General features: G+C 41.2%; 1 protein-coding gene across 1 annotated transcript in view; it reads right to left on the bottom strand.

Annotated features, from left to right (window-relative positions):
* The window catches only part of PGM5 (phosphoglucomutase 5), a gene marked incomplete at its 5' end in the record, with an annotated part of 164,129 nt that overhangs the window by 28,972 nt on the left and 115,206 nt on the right, over window positions 1–19,951 (bottom strand). The window contains 2 exons of the mRNA XM_081103133.1: window positions 135–269; window positions 18,826–19,009. Coding sequence (XP_080959259.1) covers window positions 135–269; window positions 18,826–19,009 — 319 coding nt within the window. The remainder of the gene's footprint in view (window positions 1–134; window positions 270–18,825; window positions 19,010–19,951) is intronic.

Here is a 19,951-nt window from a genome sequence, read left to right as displayed (position 1 = left end):
CTTCAGCTGGAAGTATCAATATGAAATTTACTTTCCAGAATATAATCATTCCCACTAAAGGCATATAGGAGCTCCCAGAATTTGCCAGAAGCAGTGAAACACACAGTGCTGGGAGCACAGCTCTGTTTTGGTACCTGTGGCTCCTGGTCATGACCGCTGGGATCCCTCTCATAGCTCTCTGCATACAGTCTGATGGTGGCCCGCATGCCACTGGAGGAACTGAGCCGGAAGATGAGCCGTGATGCATCAGAGAAAATGATCCTCAGGCCCTGAGACCAAGAACAGTCAGAATGGATCAGTGAACAGATGAATACACAGGTAAAAGTAATTAATATCTACTTTGGAGATCTGCATATTTCTATGATCTAAAGATACTCAGGGTCATGACAACTTATAATTGACTCTCAACACTAACCCAAGCGGGAGTATGACGTGAACCTAGCGGCTACTTAAAATTATCCATTAATCTCTTTATTCTATTTATGTTGCCTTGTGGTTAATGCTAGGGGAGGGTCAGGAGCAAAACAGATGCTCAGGTTTCCTTGGTCTTGTGATGTGGGTGGAGGTAATAAGGAGGAAAAGATACTCAATGTCCTGGGGCCAAAGTTCACCCCTTATAAACCTAGATGCAATGGAGTTGGGCAATTTATATATTACAGTAAGACAAACTACCCATGTGAGTTAGGCTTTGCTTTAAATTCATCTTTGTTTCTTTCCTTGGTCCCACATTCCTCTGGTAGCAGGGGAACCCTACAATAAAATGCTCAGGGCTAGAGCCCCAGCTGGGTTTTGAGAGCTCCTGTGCACATCCCCATTCTCTTGGCTCTCTCCCCCTTCTTACTGGCAAGACCTGACCACCAGGGTGGAGCGGGGACAAAACTGTGCTGCATCTCAGTGCTGCCCAATATTAAATTGGTTTTGGCTCAAAATGTCCCCATTCTCTATGTCTTTCTTATTAGTGGCAAGGATATTTTAAAGATATGACTGTAAAACCATATTGTAACTTCTGCCAAAGGAAATTTGTTTTCTTAAGGCAATAGATAAAGTCATTGTTATTAATAAGCATGTTGGCAAGAGACAGAGGAAAGAGGAGGGAATAAAATAGTATGTCTGGTCACTTGATACTTCTGAAAAAGTGAAAATCTCAGGTGACTGGTATCAGGCATTTTCCCTAAGAAATTTAAACTTGAAACTTCTCTGGTCTCAAATCTTGCTTGTTAAGAATAAGCCATTATTAAAAATATTTCATGCCTGCCCTATATATCCTTTACCTCACCCTCATCTGGTGATATTTATGGGGGTTGGGGGGGAGGCACTGTGACTCCATATGAATGTTTTTCTGCTTTTTAAGTCTTATAGGCATATTCCAGCCCCTAAACAAAAAGCCTTAAGTCTCTGTTGAAGGAGTTCAAGGTTTGCCACAGTTTGCGCAACAAAAAGGAGCCACCTTCCTTCCTGGCAACTCACTACACCACTCTATGATGCTAGTATTGCAAACAGGATGATATTAGCGAGGAATCATTCACTGGGCAACCATTTTTGAGTGGCCCTTAGGGATCAGGTACAGGACAATGCCTGAGAAGATAAAGATAAAGACACAGTACTTGTTCTCTATAGGCCTAGGGTAGTGATTACAATGAACAGAAACCATTTTCTTAACCACTGTATGCTGCTAGATACGTGAATAGTTAGGAAATTCTAAATGGAGCAAAAGGAACCATTCCTGACTATCCAGAAAGAATGATATATCAAATTATGCTCAAACTGACAATGAAGACCCAAGGGTTTCAAAACTGTATTCCATGATTTTACAAACTCTTCTGAAGCTGTCTGTCTAAGGCTTACTTTCTCACTGTCACTACCTATGGCATGTGTGAGTTCATAATTCATTGTTCAGGACCACGGGTTATCCATAAACTAGTTAAAGCAGTATCTAAGGCTGGAGACCTAAATCACCCACTGCTTTGGATTCCAAATCACTTGAGGCCACCTCTTCTGATGACCTCCCAGAATTATCCCTTTAAGGTAGCTCCCATTACACAATGTACCCCTCAGATTAGTTTATGGCCAGTGGGAGGTATTAAAAAATCCAGATCACAGCAAACCATCAACATGCATTATCTGCTCGTAACTAAGCCTTTTTACAGTGAAATTATTATTTTTTCCTAAGGGCAGCTGTATTATTGGCTGTGCTCACAGAAGACTTGTTAGAATCTACATCTGGTAGCCTGGAATAGATTTTGCACTTGAAAAGATGATGAATGAGTAAATAGCACACACCTACTGGATAGAATCCAACATCTTTTCTCTTTCCTAAGGGACCAACCAGGAGATCTTAATAGAGAATGCATGTTGCTTTGTGAGACCTCCAGGTGAGAAACACAATTCTCCTTCTTCACATGAAATAAAAAATGTTTAGACCCAGCCCAGTTTTGTGCTACAACAAGTCTAGTTCCATGTCTGTTGAGTGTCACTGTGATGTGTGACTAGTTATATTGGATTGCTTTGGGGTCCGCATGTTCCTTCAATGAATGTAATGAATTTGAATCTTGAACATGAGCCATGCTCTCTCCAGCATATATCTTACCTACTATCAATTAAATTATGAAGTCAAACCTACTTTACTGACCAAGGCTTGTCGAGTTTTTAAACATTTTGTAATTCCAACAAAAGAATAGCAATAATATAATTGCTTTTTTTCTCTCTCAATGTTAAACCAGGAATTGGCAATACAGTTTGTTAGCCAAATTTGGCCTGGCACCTGTTTTTGTAAATCAAGTTTTATTGGAACACAGCCATTTCCACTCATTTATGTATTGTCTATGGCTCCTTTTGTGTTATAACCATAGAGCTGAATAGTTATGACAGCTACCATCTGGCCCACAAGGGATAAAATATTTACTATCTGGCCCTTTAAGAAAATGTTTGCTGACCCCTGGTATGAACCATAAAATTAGCTACAACACAGAATACTTGCCCTTCACTCTCACCCCAGGAAACTGAAAAAAAAAAAAAAAAAGACCATCTACCTTATAAAATCCCAGTAGAGAGAAATTATGAAGACTGTTTTTAACACTTTGAGTGCCAACCAATATCCTAGGAACTATGCTAAAATTGCCAAGGCATTTTTGCTGATTTTACAGCAATTTAGGAAAAAAAATTATGAATCGCAAGTAAATGAAGTTACATATTCAAAAACTTAAGGAAACCTTGACTACATTTGTTTTCATCTTTTGACATATATTGTTTGCTGATTGTATTATAAAATACTAGTAGAAAAAAAAAATTGAACCAAACATATAGTGTTAAAATAGAGGGACACCCTTCTCCAATATCTTCTACAAAATCATCATCTTCACTGCAAGAATTGACATATTTAGCAATATCATCATCACTAATAAAAGCAGACTTAGAACTGGATGCCATTTCAAAGTTTTAGGGCAGAGGTCCTCAAACTTTTTAAACAGGGGGCCAGTTCACTGTCCCTCAGACCGTTGGAGGGCCGGACTATAGTTTAAAAAAAAACTATGAACAAATTCCTATGCACACAGCGTGGCAAAAACACCCGGGGGGCCGGATAAATGTTTTTGGCAGGCTGCATGTGGCCCAGGGGCGTAGTTTGAGGACCCCTGCTTTAGGGCTACAAAATCTGAGTAAACTTCATAAAATCGTAGTACCTGTAAAAAATTAGGCAGATAAATGCCAGTGGTCAATTTTAGAACTACAAACATTCGGCATCATAAGTAATCTGCACTTAGGTGCCATCTGTCAATAAAGAGTGAACTACTAGAATCTAATAGTGACACTGCAGGAGGAGCGCGATAGCGCTCCCAGCACTTCTGGCGAAAGACAGGAGGAGCGCGATTGCGCTCCCCGGCACTCTAGGGGTTAAGGGTATCCAATCCATCCATTCCCCCAGATAGTCTACCTAGCCACAGATTTACCTGTATATATATTTGGCACAAATCAATTTACTCCTGACCACCTACTCATGCCACAAATTCACCATTTTATATCCTTTATTTTATTGCAAGGTCCTCAAGGCACAGTGTTATAAAATCCAATTTTGCAAATCACTATAGGAATATTATTGGTGACCATTTGGAACTCCACATGAGACATTACCTCAAGATTCAAGTGCTAGGAAAGCCTTTCCTTCCCTGAGGTACTGGTATTTTTTTTTTTTTTTTTTGTCTTTCTGACAATAAGAACTTTATAACTAACCATAGCTCCCTTTCCAATGTGGCTGCCAGGACACCTAATGCCAAAATTGAGGTTCAGCCCAAGTAGATCTTTATGGCTTGCATAATTATACATTTTTCTTCTGTTCTCAACTTTCTACACTTATTTATATTTTCCCTAGTCTTGATTTCTGTTTCTTATTTATATGCTAACAACTTCATTATGTGTATTTTTGCAGCCACAAATCCTCTAGAAAAAGCAAGGGCCAGTGCAAATGAATAAAGTAAGTTTCCATCACAGACTTAACTCTTTAAGTGTTGGAATTGCTGAATTACGTCTTCAGAATTGCTGAGTTATGTCTTTGGTCCTTCATTAGCTGATAAGCTCTGGGAGCTCAAAGCCTTCTGTTCCTTACTGACCATTTATCCACATAGCCTAGGCCCGTGGTTGGCAAACTGCGGCTCTTGAGCCACATGTAGCTTTTTGGCCCCTGGAGTGAGGCTCTTCCTAAGCCTTAGGAGTACCCTAATTAAGTTAATAACAATGTACCTACCTATATAGTTTAAGTTTAAAAAATTTGGCTCTCAAAAGAAATTTCAATCGTTGTACTGTTGATATTTGGCTCTGTTGACTACTGAGCTTGCCGACCACTGATCTAGGGGACTAATAATGAGGGCCTGACCTAAGACAGCAGAAAGGAAAGGAAAGACTAAATTTCACACACTGTCAGAAGGTAAAATCATGAAGATTTAGTGACATATAAAATAAATTGAAAGATACAGAAGGAAAAATGGATGTTTCTCAACTTTCTGATTTAAGAATTGGGCAGACAGCCCCAACCGGTTTGGCTCAGTGGATAGAGCGTCGGCCTGCAGACTGAAGGCCAACACTTGCACACAGTAGGTTTCCCTTAAACACCTGAATAAATGCCATGGTATGTCCAACAACTGGAGGAAGCACCACTGGAAGACCTCCTACATTTAGGAAGGACTCACAGGCCAAATGAAATGTCATCATTATAGCAGCTGTTCCGTATCTACTCATCCTACATTTTCAGGGCAAGAGTCAGTTTTGGCTAAAATCAATAGAGTTGAACATGGTGGGTTCCTGTCCGACCGTGTGTGTGATCTTAGACAAATCATAAGCCATTAATTGCAAACTTTGCTGGACACTGGAATCAGCTGGTGGGGGGGGGGGGGCGGGGGGGGCGGGGCACCAGGGCAGACGGGGTGCGGTTCTTTAAAAAATATTGATACCTGGCTTTTACCCCCAGTCACTGTGATTTATTTGTATGGAGTGTGATTTTGGGCATCGGGATTGTAAAAGCTCCCCAGTGATTCTGATGTAAATGTGGACACCAGTGTAGTGGTCTCTTTTCTCTGGATCATCTGCTTCATATATCAAATGACTGGACTATACTAACAGGCCAGCAGAGGACATTTGGTTCAGGCGAACTAGAAAGTCCCGAAGGAGAGAGTGGCCCCAGCCTCATTTCATGGAACAGCCCATGGTCACCCTATCCAGCACAATAAGGAGGCAGCCGCACCAGAGGGTGAGACAGCAGGCCAACGATAACAGCGGCCGCTTACAGCCCACAGCCTCAATGGCCAGCACTAATCGGATTGAAGGACAACAAACTCCATCTAATCAGACTAAGAACACTTACATCCCCCAGCCTCCGCCCCTTGCGGTTTTTGCACATAAAATTCAACCCCAAGGACAGTGGAGGCTGAGTCCTAATCTTCCCCCGTTGTGGCTCCATCCCCCATTCCCTCCAATAAACGTCCCTTCTGCTTGCTCTCTGTGTCCGCCTAAGTCCTTGAGTGACTCCTATCTTACATATGCTACAAGACAGTCTTAAAGAGACTCCTTTCATAGCTAAGGTTTCATGAATATACAACCATTGGACTGGGATCTTAGGAGGGCCATAACATGGGGGGATAATAAAACATCATCTTGCTGAGTTCTGAAAGCCTCCTTTTCATGGCTTGTCAGCAGAAGAATCATTAGTAGTATCTCCTCTTGAGCCATCTCACACTAATTGTTTTTAGCACAATCTCCTAAGAAGTTCTTGAACCAACTATGAAGAAATCTATGATGCCTTGGTTGCTATAGCAGCTATAGGAGTTGCAATGTCTGCCACAGCTTAAAGGAGGAAAAAGATGTTCTTATCCATCAGAAGAAAGTGTTAATTATGGGGTAGAGGTACCCAAAGGGCATTTCAGCTCCTGCCTAGCATTTTTCTTCCCCTTGAGTGCCAGAGTTGTATGCCTCAGTGATGAGGGTGTTGCCCACTTTAGTTTTGTCCAATGAAGAAGGATTTAATGGGCTAGGTGTGCCCTGCAGGTATCTCCACACAAATACCTTCAAATCTGCTTCTAGTTCTCTCTCTAGCATGTACTTTTCTTCCCAAATTTCTTCCTCTTTGTTTTGCTGTTCATAGAGTCAGTTTGGAAATGACATAGAAATAATAATTATAAAACCCAGGCTTGAATTCTGGCTTGGAACTTTTCTAGCCAGTGGCCTTAACACATTGCAGACCAGTAGTTTTATTGCTAGCTTTACCCAGTGGCCAGATAGGTTTCTATTGAATGAGTACAAAAAACATTTTACATAAATGTTAAAGGCACACTTTAAATTAAATACCCATTGCATTTTAAAGTTATTTATTACATGTTCTTACAAGCTAATATCTTTTTAAAGTAAGATACTTTGTAAAACAGTGTAATATGAAGCAAGAATTCTCATGATCCATCCGCAATGTGTTAATTCACTTAAGCTCTCTAAGCCTTAGTTTCCGAGAGAGAGAGAGAGAGAGAGAGAGAGAGAGAGAGAGAGAGAGAGAGAATGAAAAATAAAATAGCCTGTCTTATTGGGTTGCTGTGAGATCAAATCAGAAAATGTATGCTTTGAAAATTGTAAGTCACTATATAAATATTATTATTATTATTTTAATGAAAACGGTGCTAGGCTCTAAGTTGTCCAACCTTCCAGATTTTGCAAAAGATTGCTAAATAAAACCTAAATGGTGATGGTTTGTGATGCCATGTACATACTTATTTATTTTTAAATTTGGCAGAAATAAGATGAATTTCATTTTAAGAACTTTGCCATGTCCTCTGAAATCATTGCTAAACTCACGGGGTCTATTACCATTTATCTTCATACCTTCCACTGAATTGGCTTCTTGGCAAAAAAAAAAAAGGAAGGACCTTAGAGTCATTCAGGCTACTTCCTCATTTCACTGAAAAGAAAGAACAAATTAAAGAACTTGCTTGAGGTAACTCAGCTAGTAAATGGGGGAGCCAGGACTTCAGTCTAGGTCAGGGGTGGGCAAACTTTTTGACTCAGGGCCACAATGGGTTCTTAAACTGGACCGGAGGGCCGGAACAAAAGCATGGATGGAGTGTTTGTGTGAACTAATATAAATTCAAAGTAAACATCATTACCTAAAAGGGTATGGTCTTTTTTTTTCTTCGTTTTATTCATCTCAAACGGGCCGGATTCGGCCCAGGGGCCGTAGTTTGCCTACGGCTGGTCTAGGTCCTCTGGCTGCAGACTCATTATTTTAGGTTGAACCATATGAAACTGCTGATGGTCATACATTGCTTCTCAAGTGTAATAGTTGAACAATATCTCATAGGATTTGTATGGTCCCCAAAACTGGCACAGAGCCTTATGTAAAATATGTATGCGATAAATGTTTGATAAGTACATGTTGATACCTTTTTAAAGCCCTTGTGTAAATCAATGCAGGGAAGTCTGCAAGTTGCTAAATACACACAGAGCTGCCAGATGTTCTTCTGGAGACTACAGGACATGTTGCAGCCAGGCAAGGAAGGAGGAACTGTACATTACCAACAGTTACTTGGCAGCATTATACCTCATCAAATACTGACTTAGGATGATTTCCAGAGGGAAATGGCATATGGCCCTGACATCTGGTACAATGTCACACAGTCAGTTGGCCACACCAGGCATATAAACCTGGAGACAGGACAGGCTTGCAAGAGAAAGACCCCGTGAGCCTAACTCTGATGTTATCTCCCACAGGAAATCCCAATGATTTATCTGGAAAGCTTCAAGGTGAAAATATTGCTGTGTAACATCTGCACCATATTTTTGGAGACAAAAACACAGTTTATATAGCAGGAGATTTGGATTGGAGAGCCATATCTCTCCATGAAAAAATTACTTAGAATTACCCATTTTTGTTTGTTTAAGTCATAGTTAGCTGTGAGCATGAGTTCAAAAGTGGCTAGAAGGGCAGCAGCTAGTCCATACCATGCCTTTGTATAAATTACAAACAGGTGGACAAATTACAGAAAAGCATCCTTCCTCTTTGCTGGCTTACTTTCCACTTTCCCTCCCCTATTAGGCGATATCTTTGTACAGTTCACTGCTATAATGCCATACTTAGCTGCACTACTCTTGGAAGCAATTTTGATTTACCCAACCAGCACTTGTGGAAGCCAACAATTGCAAACAATTATCTGAGGGAAATCAAGGTCAAATGGCTTCTTCAGCCCACTTTAAAAACATCCATCCTGCAAAAAACCATATTAGGTGATGAGAGGGTTACTTACAGTGGAGAGTGAAGACTTATAGTTATTTATCACTCAGATTCCAACTATCAGATTTGGAACAATGCACCTAGATCACATACATTCCATTTCCCCATGGCTTTGGCCAAAAAATGACGGCTGGTCTCCTGTTCACTCAATACCAGCCCCAGTTCTGGGACATTCTAGATTCAGATACTTTCCCCAGACAACAGGGGTAGTTTTCTCCCTTAGTTCTTGTGATCCTTTATAGCATTTTCCTATCATACTTATGTTTCCTGGTAAGGATCACCCACCAGACTATGCACAGACATTGGTATTTCAGTAGGAATAAATGTGATACCACTCCAGAATGTTTACACATCTTAGCAGGATTCTACTCCCAACACTTCAGAAGATAGTCCTAAAGCAATCAGCTTATGTCAAGAGAAGGTAATCTATCCTATCTAATAATAGACAAACATGGTAATTAACTGTACCTCCGACACACTTCCCATTGGCTAATCAGGGAGATATGCAAATTAACTGCCAACCAAGATGGCGGCCGACAGCCAGGCAGCTGAAGCGAAGAGGAGGCTTGTTTGCTCCAGTGACGGAGGAAGCCAAGGTTCCCCGCCTGCTGCCGCCCAGCTCTGAGCTGCACTCTAAGCAACTATGTTGCAATTATAGAAGCTAAACAATCCCCAGAAACCTGCTTTCAGCCAGCCTGGCCTCAGAGCTGGAGTTGCAACAGTGTTTCAATTATAGAAGCTAAACAAAGCCCAGATACATGCTTTCAGCAGCGGAGGCCTCAGAGCTGGAGGCGAGCCTCAGAGCTAAAGCCAGCTCTCAGCTCCAGTGACAGTCATAGATGGTAAATAAATTCCAGAATAAAAAAGAAAATAGAAAAAAAGGAGAGGTTGGGAGCTTCAGTCACCTGCCAGCCTGAAAATGGCCCTCAGCCCCTCACCCAGACTGGCCAGGCACCCCAATGGGGACCCCCACCCTGAAAGGGGTGTGACCAGCTGCAAACAGCCACCAGCCCCTCATCCAGGCTGGCCAGGCACCCAAGCGGGACCCCCACCCTGATCTGGGACACCCTCAGGGCAAACCAGCCGGCCCCCACCCGTGCACCAGGGCTCTAGCCTATATAGTAAAAGGGTAATATGAAAACTGACCCTAACAGCAGAAGGACTGGGAATGACTGGTCACTATGACACGCACTGACCATCAGGGGGCAGACGCTCAATACACGAGCTGCCCTCTGGTGGTCAGGGCGCTCTCACATGGGAGGAGCTCTGCTCAGCCAGAAGCCAGGCTGATGGCTGCCAGTACAGCGGTGATGGTGGGAGCCTCTCCTGACTCCTCAGCAGCGCTAAGGATGTCCGACTGCAGTTTAGGCCTGCTCCCCACTGACAAGTGGACATCCCCCGAGGGCTGCCAGGCTGCCAGAGGGATGTCTGACTGCCATCTTAGGCACAATCCCCCGGGGAGCGGGCCTAAACCAGCAGGTGGTCATCCCCTGAGGGGTCTCAGACTGCGAGAGGGCACAGGCCGGGCTGAGGGCCCCCTCCCCCCCGAGTGCACAAATTTTTGTGCACCGGGCCTCTAGTATATATAGAAAAGCCTAATATGTAAAGTGTCCCCTCCGGAGTTCCACTGACTGGGAGTTCAATCACTCAATATGATGTGCGCTGACCACTAGGGGGCAGTGCAGAATGAAGGAAGGCCCGGCCCACAGCCGGCACCCAGGGAAGGGAGGCCCCCGCTGGCAGCCAGCAGCCACTAGGGACCCTACCCATGCATGAATTTCATGCACTGGGCCTCTAGTTTATTATAACTCCAATGAATCAGAAGGAGGGGAATAAGAACTTCCCAACTAATTAGAAACAGTATTTCCCTCTCTCTATTTTCAAATCAGCCAACAGGTCATTATAAAGCACTAAATATGTGATCCTTGGAAGACAAATAGAAATATCACAGGAAAGGTAGCTATTAGAAAAAAAATTAATCTATGGTTTTCAAGGTGTCCTACCAAGAAGAGGGCCAATTATCTTTATTTGCAACTACAGTATTGTAGAATGAGCACTGAACTTAAGAATCATAATCATAGGTATTGTAATATCCCATTGAGAATGCTATTGCCTGTAAGAAATGCCAGCTCTTTATCTGGAAAACTGAACAATGGTATAAGTACATTTGATTGAAGAAAAGAATGTAGTCTGATAAGATGGTTTCACCTGAGCCAGCTCCCACTCATCCTTCAGGGTACAGCTTAAATATCACCTCCCCATAGAAAACTTTCCAATGCCCTAAGTCCTGGTTATTTCCCCCTGATATTGCACTCCCACATAAGTTCTTTCTCTGTAATGCTATTCAGTAAACTCTATAGCAATTACAAGTTTAATACCAGTTTGTCTTCCCTGATAGACTGTGTGCTGTTGTATCCTTAATGCCCAGGAAACTGGCTAGCATACAGCAGTTTTTGGTAAATATTCATTGAATAGATTAAGACAAATGAATCAAACTTCAACTACCTTCACCATATTGTACTAACATAGGAAAGAAATGTGTATTTACTATTGAGATTTTTTTTCAACATCACAACTTACAACAGAGTTTTTTAACCCAGATTTAATCACAATATACATGTAATGATAATATCTCACTCCCTAAACATTTCTGTTACTAATATAGGAGGAGTATTTGTAGGCACTAACTTTCAGATTTAACTAAAGTCTGTAGGTGGGATAATCACTATGACTAAGATTATTTTTTAAATTCTACTTCTATAGCTCAAACCATTCTCCAGCAAGTGGCATATTACAGGACAATAATAAATTGTTAATGACAATCTCTCAGTTGGTTCATTGATTAGGATAAAAGTTGAAATTGAAGGTTGACCAGTTAGCAATCCTCCTGGAGCCCCAGCTTCTCCAGTTGCCTTCACCTGACACCTCCAGAGATGAGGCCTCAGTAAACTTCTCTATATCTGTTGACCAGGGGTTGGCTACACAACAGTATTGCCAGAGTCCATTCATTGTCTTCACCAGCTGAGTTTAGACAGAGACCCCCCAAAGCTAGTAACCTTTGAAGTCCTAGCAAAGGTCAGGACTGTGCACCACCCAGTTAGTCTAGGAACCACCCAGTTAATTTAGGTAATAATAGCTGAAGCATCCCCACCTTATTTCACTTAATTCCTTAGATACTCATGTAGATCCTTGTTGATTATTGTTAATCAGATACTCCCGGAAATCTATTGATGAGCTAATCAGATACTTTGTCTATTCCTGGAAATTGTTTGCTGATCTGTGTGTCATTGAAACCTCCTTACCTAAGGGCTACTCCAGATCAATAAAAGATTGGAGCAGCCTGAGCAGTGGAGGACGTCCTTCGGGACTTGCCCGCCTGGTCCCCCAATATTGCAAAATTATCCCGTGTCTTTTTCTCTCATTTGTTGTGCGGCTCCTCTTTCAGATACCAAACCCTACTCCACGCAGAACGTGGAGGGAGTCTTACTCGACACAGTATATATTAAAGCACCACATGCCAAACTAAAATGTGATTTCAAGATTACCAATTCACTTTATTATTTTTAAATACTGAAATTAAAAAGTGCAGAACCTTCCTTCATGTTAAAGTAACAACTCTACAAGCACACTGACTTCAGAATCAGTCTTCAAAGTGTGCTTTTTCTCTGAACTAGTTCCAAATGGTTCTTTTTTCCAGGTTGAGGACATCAAAATCTTTCCACACGGCCTGCATAACTTGAAGGAGTGTTAATAAGCTCAGAGTTAGCCTGACATAATCAAATTGGATTTGGTTTTCCACATCAGCTAACTGGTATGCATTTATTTACATCAGGTTTTTAAATATCAGCTGAACTGTTACTTGCAAATGACTGCAGCACTGGTAGAATGTCATAATTTTTGACCTCGTTAAATAGAAATTCAGGAGTTGGCCAAGTCAAAGAGACTTGGTTGCTTCAATTTTGTCCCTGAAATGTCAAGTTTTCTCATTTGAAAGCTAATTTTCAAAGTATAGGTCATAGTTCTGTACTGATGCACCATAGTGGCTATATGATGCCATCGACGAGTGCTAGCGCCACCGTCACACTGTCCCTGACAACACCAGATCGGAATACACCTTCTATCAGAACTGGGAGAGACTCATAATTGTGGGGCACAGAGTGGTGATTCCAGGAGATTTAAGCTAAAAGGATGAGATGGGGAGAATGATGGTAAGAGCTAATCTGGGAATTGATAATGTTCCTTGGGCTATAGATGGTGGGGGAAAGAGAGAGTGCCTAGCACCATGGAAAGTCTGGATGTTTGCAGAAAGAATTTATCCTGGAGGAAAGAATGAGCTACCTTTAGGCCTTAGGGCAGTGATGGCAAACCTATGACCCGCGTGTCAGAGGTGACACGCGAACTCATTTTTTTGGTTGATTTTTCTTTGTTAAATGGCATTTCAATATATAAAATAAATATAAAAAATACAAATCTTTGTTTTACTATGGTTGCAAATATCAAAAAATTTCTATATGTGACATGGCACCAGAGTTAAGTTAGGGTTTTTCAAAATGCTGACACGCAAAGCTCAAAAGGTTCGCTATCACTGCCTTAGGGAGTCACCTTATCTTCCCTCATCTTTCCCATCTCTTTACAAGGCAAAAAATTGGAAACCTCTTAAATTAGTCAACAATTTGGTCAAACTGCTCCTCTACTCTCAGGTAACTATTGGCTTATTTTCTTACTCATGTTTAAAGAAACCATTATCATTCATTCACGGTGCCTAGATTTTACCTAAAAATAAACAGCGACATATCTTCATGGGAGCAACAGAAGGACAAAGTGCAGTTGTTGAACTATGCGTCATTAATTTGGTATTTCTAGATCAGGGTCTCTCTTTGGTCCTGCTTAATGGAAGGCACACATCAACTTTTCTCTTGATGCCCAAGGTCACAAAAATGCAGACATTTGGAGGCAGCCACAGTACATTCCATGAGATCAGACAGGCCACAGTGAAGCCATATAGGTCCCTGGGAATTCATGTCAGGGGTTGAGTACTTCAGGGGTTTCCTTCTTGCTCCCTGAATGACCACCACAGGGTCTCACTGGAAAGACAGATTTTGCTGAACATTTCCACAGCAGTGGGGTGGACAGGAGGTGATGGGGATTTTAATTTCGTTTTGGACGGAGAAGTTTTTCTTCTTTATCTCGAAAGATATGGATAAAACAGCTTTTTCTCCACGGTCTGTTTCCTGACTCCAACCTCGAATTAAGAACGAAAAGGAGACTGAGCTGCCTTAAAAAGAACTTTTCCTTTCTGAAGTGAAGTAGGGGGGGTAGGTGGAAGTGGAGGCAGGAAGAAGTTGGGGGAGGGGGAGGAGGGGGTCATAAGGGAAGGCAGAGAAATGTGACTTTAAGTAAATTCACAGATAACTCAGAGAAGGCAGAGGCCCTCCAGGTCCTTACATGATCTCCTGCAAGGCTGCATGGTTTTTTCATGCTTTTCTTATCATATGTTTTATTAAACACTGAAATCTTTCTTTCCCAAGGTCCCCCTTTTAACACATTGCAGACCAGTAGTTTTATTGCTAGCTTTACTTAGTGGCCAGATAAGATTCTATTGAATGAATACAAAAAACGTTTTACATAAATGTTAAAGGCAGGATTTAAAATTAAATACCCATTGCATTTTGAAGTTATTTATTACATGTTCTTACAAGCTAATATCTTTTTAAAGAATTCTCATGATTGGCCACAAGCCTTAGAACAGAAAACACGAGAATTCTCGTGATTCATCCGCAATGTCAAAACTTAGTTTAGCTAACCATTTATTCATGTTTATTATGTGCCAGGACTTTATCTGTATTATCTCGTGATTCTCCCAATGGCTGTATGAGGTAACCACAATCACTACTCTTTTCACAGATGAGGACAGGAAGGCACAGGGAGGTTGAATAACATATCTAAGATCATCCAGCAAGGAGGAGGCAGAGCTAAGATTCAAACCCAAGACTTTGTGACTTCAAGCCTGTACATTTAAACACCACTCACACTTTTTCTGCAAACTGATATTCAGGCAAGTGAAGAATTCTGCAAAGCGGGAAGGAACTTATATTTCTCAAGCATCAAATGGGTACTAGCTACTGTGTCTGGGGACTTTGCCCTCAAACGTTCTTCATAACCCTCTATGGTAATTATTACTACTATCACCCACCCTCACCACCAGGTTGAGGTTCAGAGAAGTTAAGTAACATGCCCAAAGTCACAAATCCAGGCAGTGGCAAAGCTAGACTTTAAATCTGTGTCTATCTGACTCCAACACAATAGAACTCTGGAGAGACCATAGCCACCTGCCTCTCCCAGCAAATGGAGATGTTCATGCATATGTTAACACCCTTTGGGTTTCGTTAGGTGAGGCATACTTCTGTTTCTTTTTGTGAAGATTAAATCTCTTTCTATCTTAATTTTAAAATAATCCATAATATACTAAGTTATTTGAAAATTAGAGTATTTTATATTAAAAAAGAGAGATAATAACAAGGGCTGGAGAAAGTGTGCAGAAATTGGGATCTCATATACTGCTGGTGAAAATGTAAAATGGTGCAATTGCTCTGAATACCATATGGCAGTTTCTTTAAAGATTAAACAAAGAGTTACCATTTGACCAGTTATTCCACTTGTAGATGTATATCCAAGAGAACTGAAAAACTCTATCTGCACAAAAACTTTATATGAATATTCACACAGCATTATTCATAACTAGAGGCCTGGTGCAAAGGGGGTTCCTCAGCCCAGCCTGCACCCTCTCACAGTCCAGGAACACTCAGGGGATGTCCAACTGACAGCTTAGGCCTGCTCTCCCCGGGCCTAAGCTAGCAGTCGGACATCCTTAGAGCTGCCGTGGAGACGGGAGAGGCTCCAGCCGCCACCGCTGCACTCACCAGCTGTGAGCCTGGCTCAGGGCTTCTGGCTGAGAGGCGCTTCCCCTGTGGGAGCACACTGACCACTAGGGGGTAGCTCCTTCATTGAGCATCTGCCCCCTGCTGGTCAGTGCACGTCATAGCAACTGGTTGTTCCAGTTCAGTCGATTTGCATATTAGCCTTTTATTATATAGGCTAGGCCCAAAGAGTAAACAATCCAAACATCTATCAACTGATGAGTAAATAAACAAAATGTGGTATAGCTACTCAAGGAAATATTACTTGGTAATAAACAGGAATGCAGTATTGCTATTTAGTGCAATGTGAATATATAGGTATATATATATGGATCCTGAAAACATTATGCTGAGACAAAATAGCCAGTCACAAAGGAGCACATATTGTATGATTCCTTTTATGGGAAATGTGTAGAACAGGAAAATCCATAGAGACAGAAAGTAGATTTCTTTCTGAAGTGATGAAAATGTTCTAAAATTGATGGCAGTGAATATACTCTATAAATATACCACAAACCACTGAACTGTACACTTTAAATGGATGAATTATATGGTAGGTGAATTATATTTCAATAAAGCTGTTATATACTTGTATTTTAAAAATTGCACCATGAAAAAAAAACACACTAATATTATGCATTGGGGAGTCTCTCAAGAAATACCTATTGAATAAATGCACCAACGTACCTTATGACTATATTAAAATAATGCTAGTTTGTTTAAATTCAAATATATCTTTTAGGAGTAGTTTATTTTGCAACAGTGGTGCATAAAGTGTTCCCTAGACTCAACTGTCCCTGGAATTAAATGTTGACAATTACTGCCATCCCAAGAATGCTGAGATGTGGGCCTCCATTGTGGAAGTTTAGCAACAGCCGCACAATGCAGGAATTCCCCCTCTAAACCAATGGGGCCAATTGTGGTCAAAGAACCACCTGTGACTTACTGACCACGGGACACCACTGAGTGTTAGTGGCCTCTCATAACCCTTACTGGGCCAAATCCGGATCTGTGGAGAAGCTCCAGTGTGACTCAGGGCCACTCGCTAATGAAGATGTCACATGGATCCTGGAATCTGGAAAGATGAACAACCTTCCTTCTGTCTCAGAGCAGCTCCCGAGAGCAGGTTCTGGTAGCACTTATCTATTTATGGCCACATCTGAGCTCAGATGAAAGAGTGTGGAAAGAAAAAATATCAATAAATTCCAGAGTGAAAATGGAAACCAGTATTCAGGGTTAGAGGGGAGGGGATATGGAATAAATAAATGTCCAAACTTGAGACTTCACTGAGCAATTAGCCTGATGTGAACAATTAAAGAAAAGCCAGGGGAAAAGTATCCAAATGCTAAGTGCACTGAAGAAGAAAATGGTAGAGTATTAGTGGATTTAAGAGCAAAACAAATGAGCTCAACAGACAAGCTTTATATGAGCAGATAAAATCCAGAACCAGCATTGACTAGATGATCCCTTCAAGGGATGGTGTGCAAGCCTTCCTCAGGGGTGAATGGAAACCATCCAAAGATACTTTAGAAAGCATGTAGTTTACAACTCTTAAATTTTACAGTAACAACAAAATGAGCCCTGGCTTTGAGAAAAAAAAGCCCCAAGGTCCTTATGTAAAATTCAAGTGGGAATATGGTACAAAACTGGAAAGGACTCATCCAAAGCATAGAGGCTCCAAGACGCCATGTGCTGAGCTCCTGGATGCACATTTCCAGGGAATCACTGGTATTATTTTGGAGAGAATTCAAACCAGTCAAGAAAGCATCCTGGAGTGAAACAAAACATAGCTACAAAAAATGTACTGTGTACTCCCTGTGTCAAGGATAGCTATGAGCTTTTGCATAGTTTATTTCATTCCATTTCTAAAACAATTCTGAGCCAGATATTTTACAGATTAGGAAGAAATTGCGGCTCAAAAAAATCAAGCAACTTTGCCAAAGTAAGACACTAGTAACTGGCAAGGGTAGAATTCAATTCTGGGTCTTTAAACTTCGTAACCACCACTTTCTTCACTACCTTAGACCTTTCCAAAGTAAGACTGTAATCTTTTTGTCTGGCCATAAGAGGCCTTCTAAGGATGAAAGATTGACATTTTGATAGAGATGAAAAATCACCATAAAACGAAGCAGACCAGAGAGAGAATATCAAGAGAGTAACAGGATGACATTGACTTTTGGAACATTTGCAAGTCAGGATAACCTAGAGGAACAAATATGAATGAAATATTGGCCAAAATAAAAATAGCATTATTAGTTTAATATTATTATATTTAAAATAGTATTAATACTTAAATATTATATTTAGTCCCCAAAACTTTACAGCTTCTGATTTATTTTGTCATCTATACTTGATGAAGAATGTATAAGAAGATAAGAATTTGGGGATTTTAGAGTGGAACTTCTCTTAATGTTACTCAGAGCATCTTATTTAGACTGTAAATGTTAAAATTTACTGAAAGCAGTCAGTATTTGCCACAGACAATAAACAAACAAAACTGAGAATAAAATAATTGTAATAGCTTTCAACTTTTCTTACACAATTCACAAAGATGAGACCATAACAGAAGTTGTGCTTAATTCCACCACTTACCTATGGTGATAATAATTCTCAACCATCAGTAATTCTCAACCATAAATCTCTCTTTGGGGTTTGGTGTGGCAAATTTTCTAACTGTTTCTTCCCCTACCAGGAGTAACAAACCCATCTGGCTAAGCTCCTCTCATTCCTCAATGACAAAATATCCTAAAAGGGGAAACATTCTTGCACCTGGGGGTCCCAAGGAAAAGGATCTTTTGCTCCTGGAAACTTAACTGAACCCATCACCAGTAATGGCCACCACATAGAGAGCCTGCAGGTACAAACATTTCAGAAAGAAGTGTTGGGTCTATTACCTGTTTGAGATATTGGCCCATTAGTTACCAAGTAGAAAGAATACCAGACAGAAATTCAGGGCCCCATGCTCTGAACTACCCTTTGCCACTCACTAGGTAGGTAGCCTTCACCAAGGGCTTTTCCCTCTCCTGGCTACAGGGCTCTCATCTATAAAATGAAGGGCTCAGAGTACATCATCCCTAAACACTAGGACATTTTGGCATCTGGCTCTGCCTGATATTTTGATGATTTTTGTTTTGATGATTTCTTAGCAAGTACCTGTTTCTTGGTCACAGTGCCATCCACAGGGTCCACATACTCAAAGCTGTCTGTCTTTGCCACACTGTAGACATGGCTCCCCACGGCAAACTGCTGGCCGATGAAGGACTTGTCTGTGACCACGGCCTCCAAGTCCCTCATGATGTAATATGTCGCTTTGGGCTCTAGCCCCTCATAGTCAAACCTGGTGAGGGAGGGCAGGACACAGGATGAATACAAACTTAATTCGAGAACGAGCAGTTAAGTGAACCTTTTATGGTCATCTCATGATTGGTTTTATTTTCAAGGAAAAACCACACAGAAAAGTACCTCCAAACTAATCTCCCCTCTTCCACCTGGCTCTTATAATCCATTCTCCACACAGCAGTCAGAGTGGTGGTGTAAAAATCGTCATGTCACTCCATTCCTTTTAAATTCCTCCAAAAGTGCCCATCACATTGAGAACAAGACTCAAAACCCTAGCCATAGTCTATAAGGGAATGTGACCCTGCCCACCTCCTGACTGTGGCTTTGTCCCACTTTCTCCCGCTTCTTCATGCTGTAGCCACACTGGCCTTCTCTCCATTCTCAGAGACACTGCACTCTTCGCCTTTGCTCTTGCTGTCTGTTCCCGCTACCTAGTATATTCTGCCCCCAGCTACTCAAATTACCTAGTATTCTCTCCTTCAGTTTTCAAACTTAGTGTCACCTCCAGAAAGTAACCTTCTCTGAAGGTCCATCTGAGGTAGCTTCCCTCTATATGCCCCTCTCTCTCATCACCCTTTCACTTTTCTTTAGTAGTTATCCCAATTTGTATTTACCTTGATTGTTTGTTTATTATTTCTTGTCTGTCTTTGCCCACAAAAGCTATAAGCTCCTGGAGGGCAGAGTCCTTACCTGTTTTGCTCTCGGCTGCTTCTGATAAGTAGTGAGTGCTTTGTGAGTAGTGGAATAAAAGATGGGAGGAAGAGGAGGAAGGAAGAAGAGAGACGAATCAAGGGAGGTAAAGAGAGAAAGAGGGAGTTCAACATACCATAAAAATCTCCTAGAAACTTGGAAGAAATATCACTATTTTTCCATTAAAAAAAAAAAAAAGAAGAAAAAAGTCCTCTTAGCCAAAAGTACTCATTCATCAAATGTAACAATG

Source organism: Myotis nattereri (genome assembly GCF_964212035.1).
Source record: "Myotis nattereri genome assembly, chromosome: 12".
Taxonomy (NCBI): Eukaryota; Metazoa; Chordata; class Mammalia; order Chiroptera; family Vespertilionidae; genus Myotis; species Myotis nattereri.
Note: the sequence above shows the minus strand (reverse complement) of the source record. Positions and strands in the feature narration are given on the sequence as shown.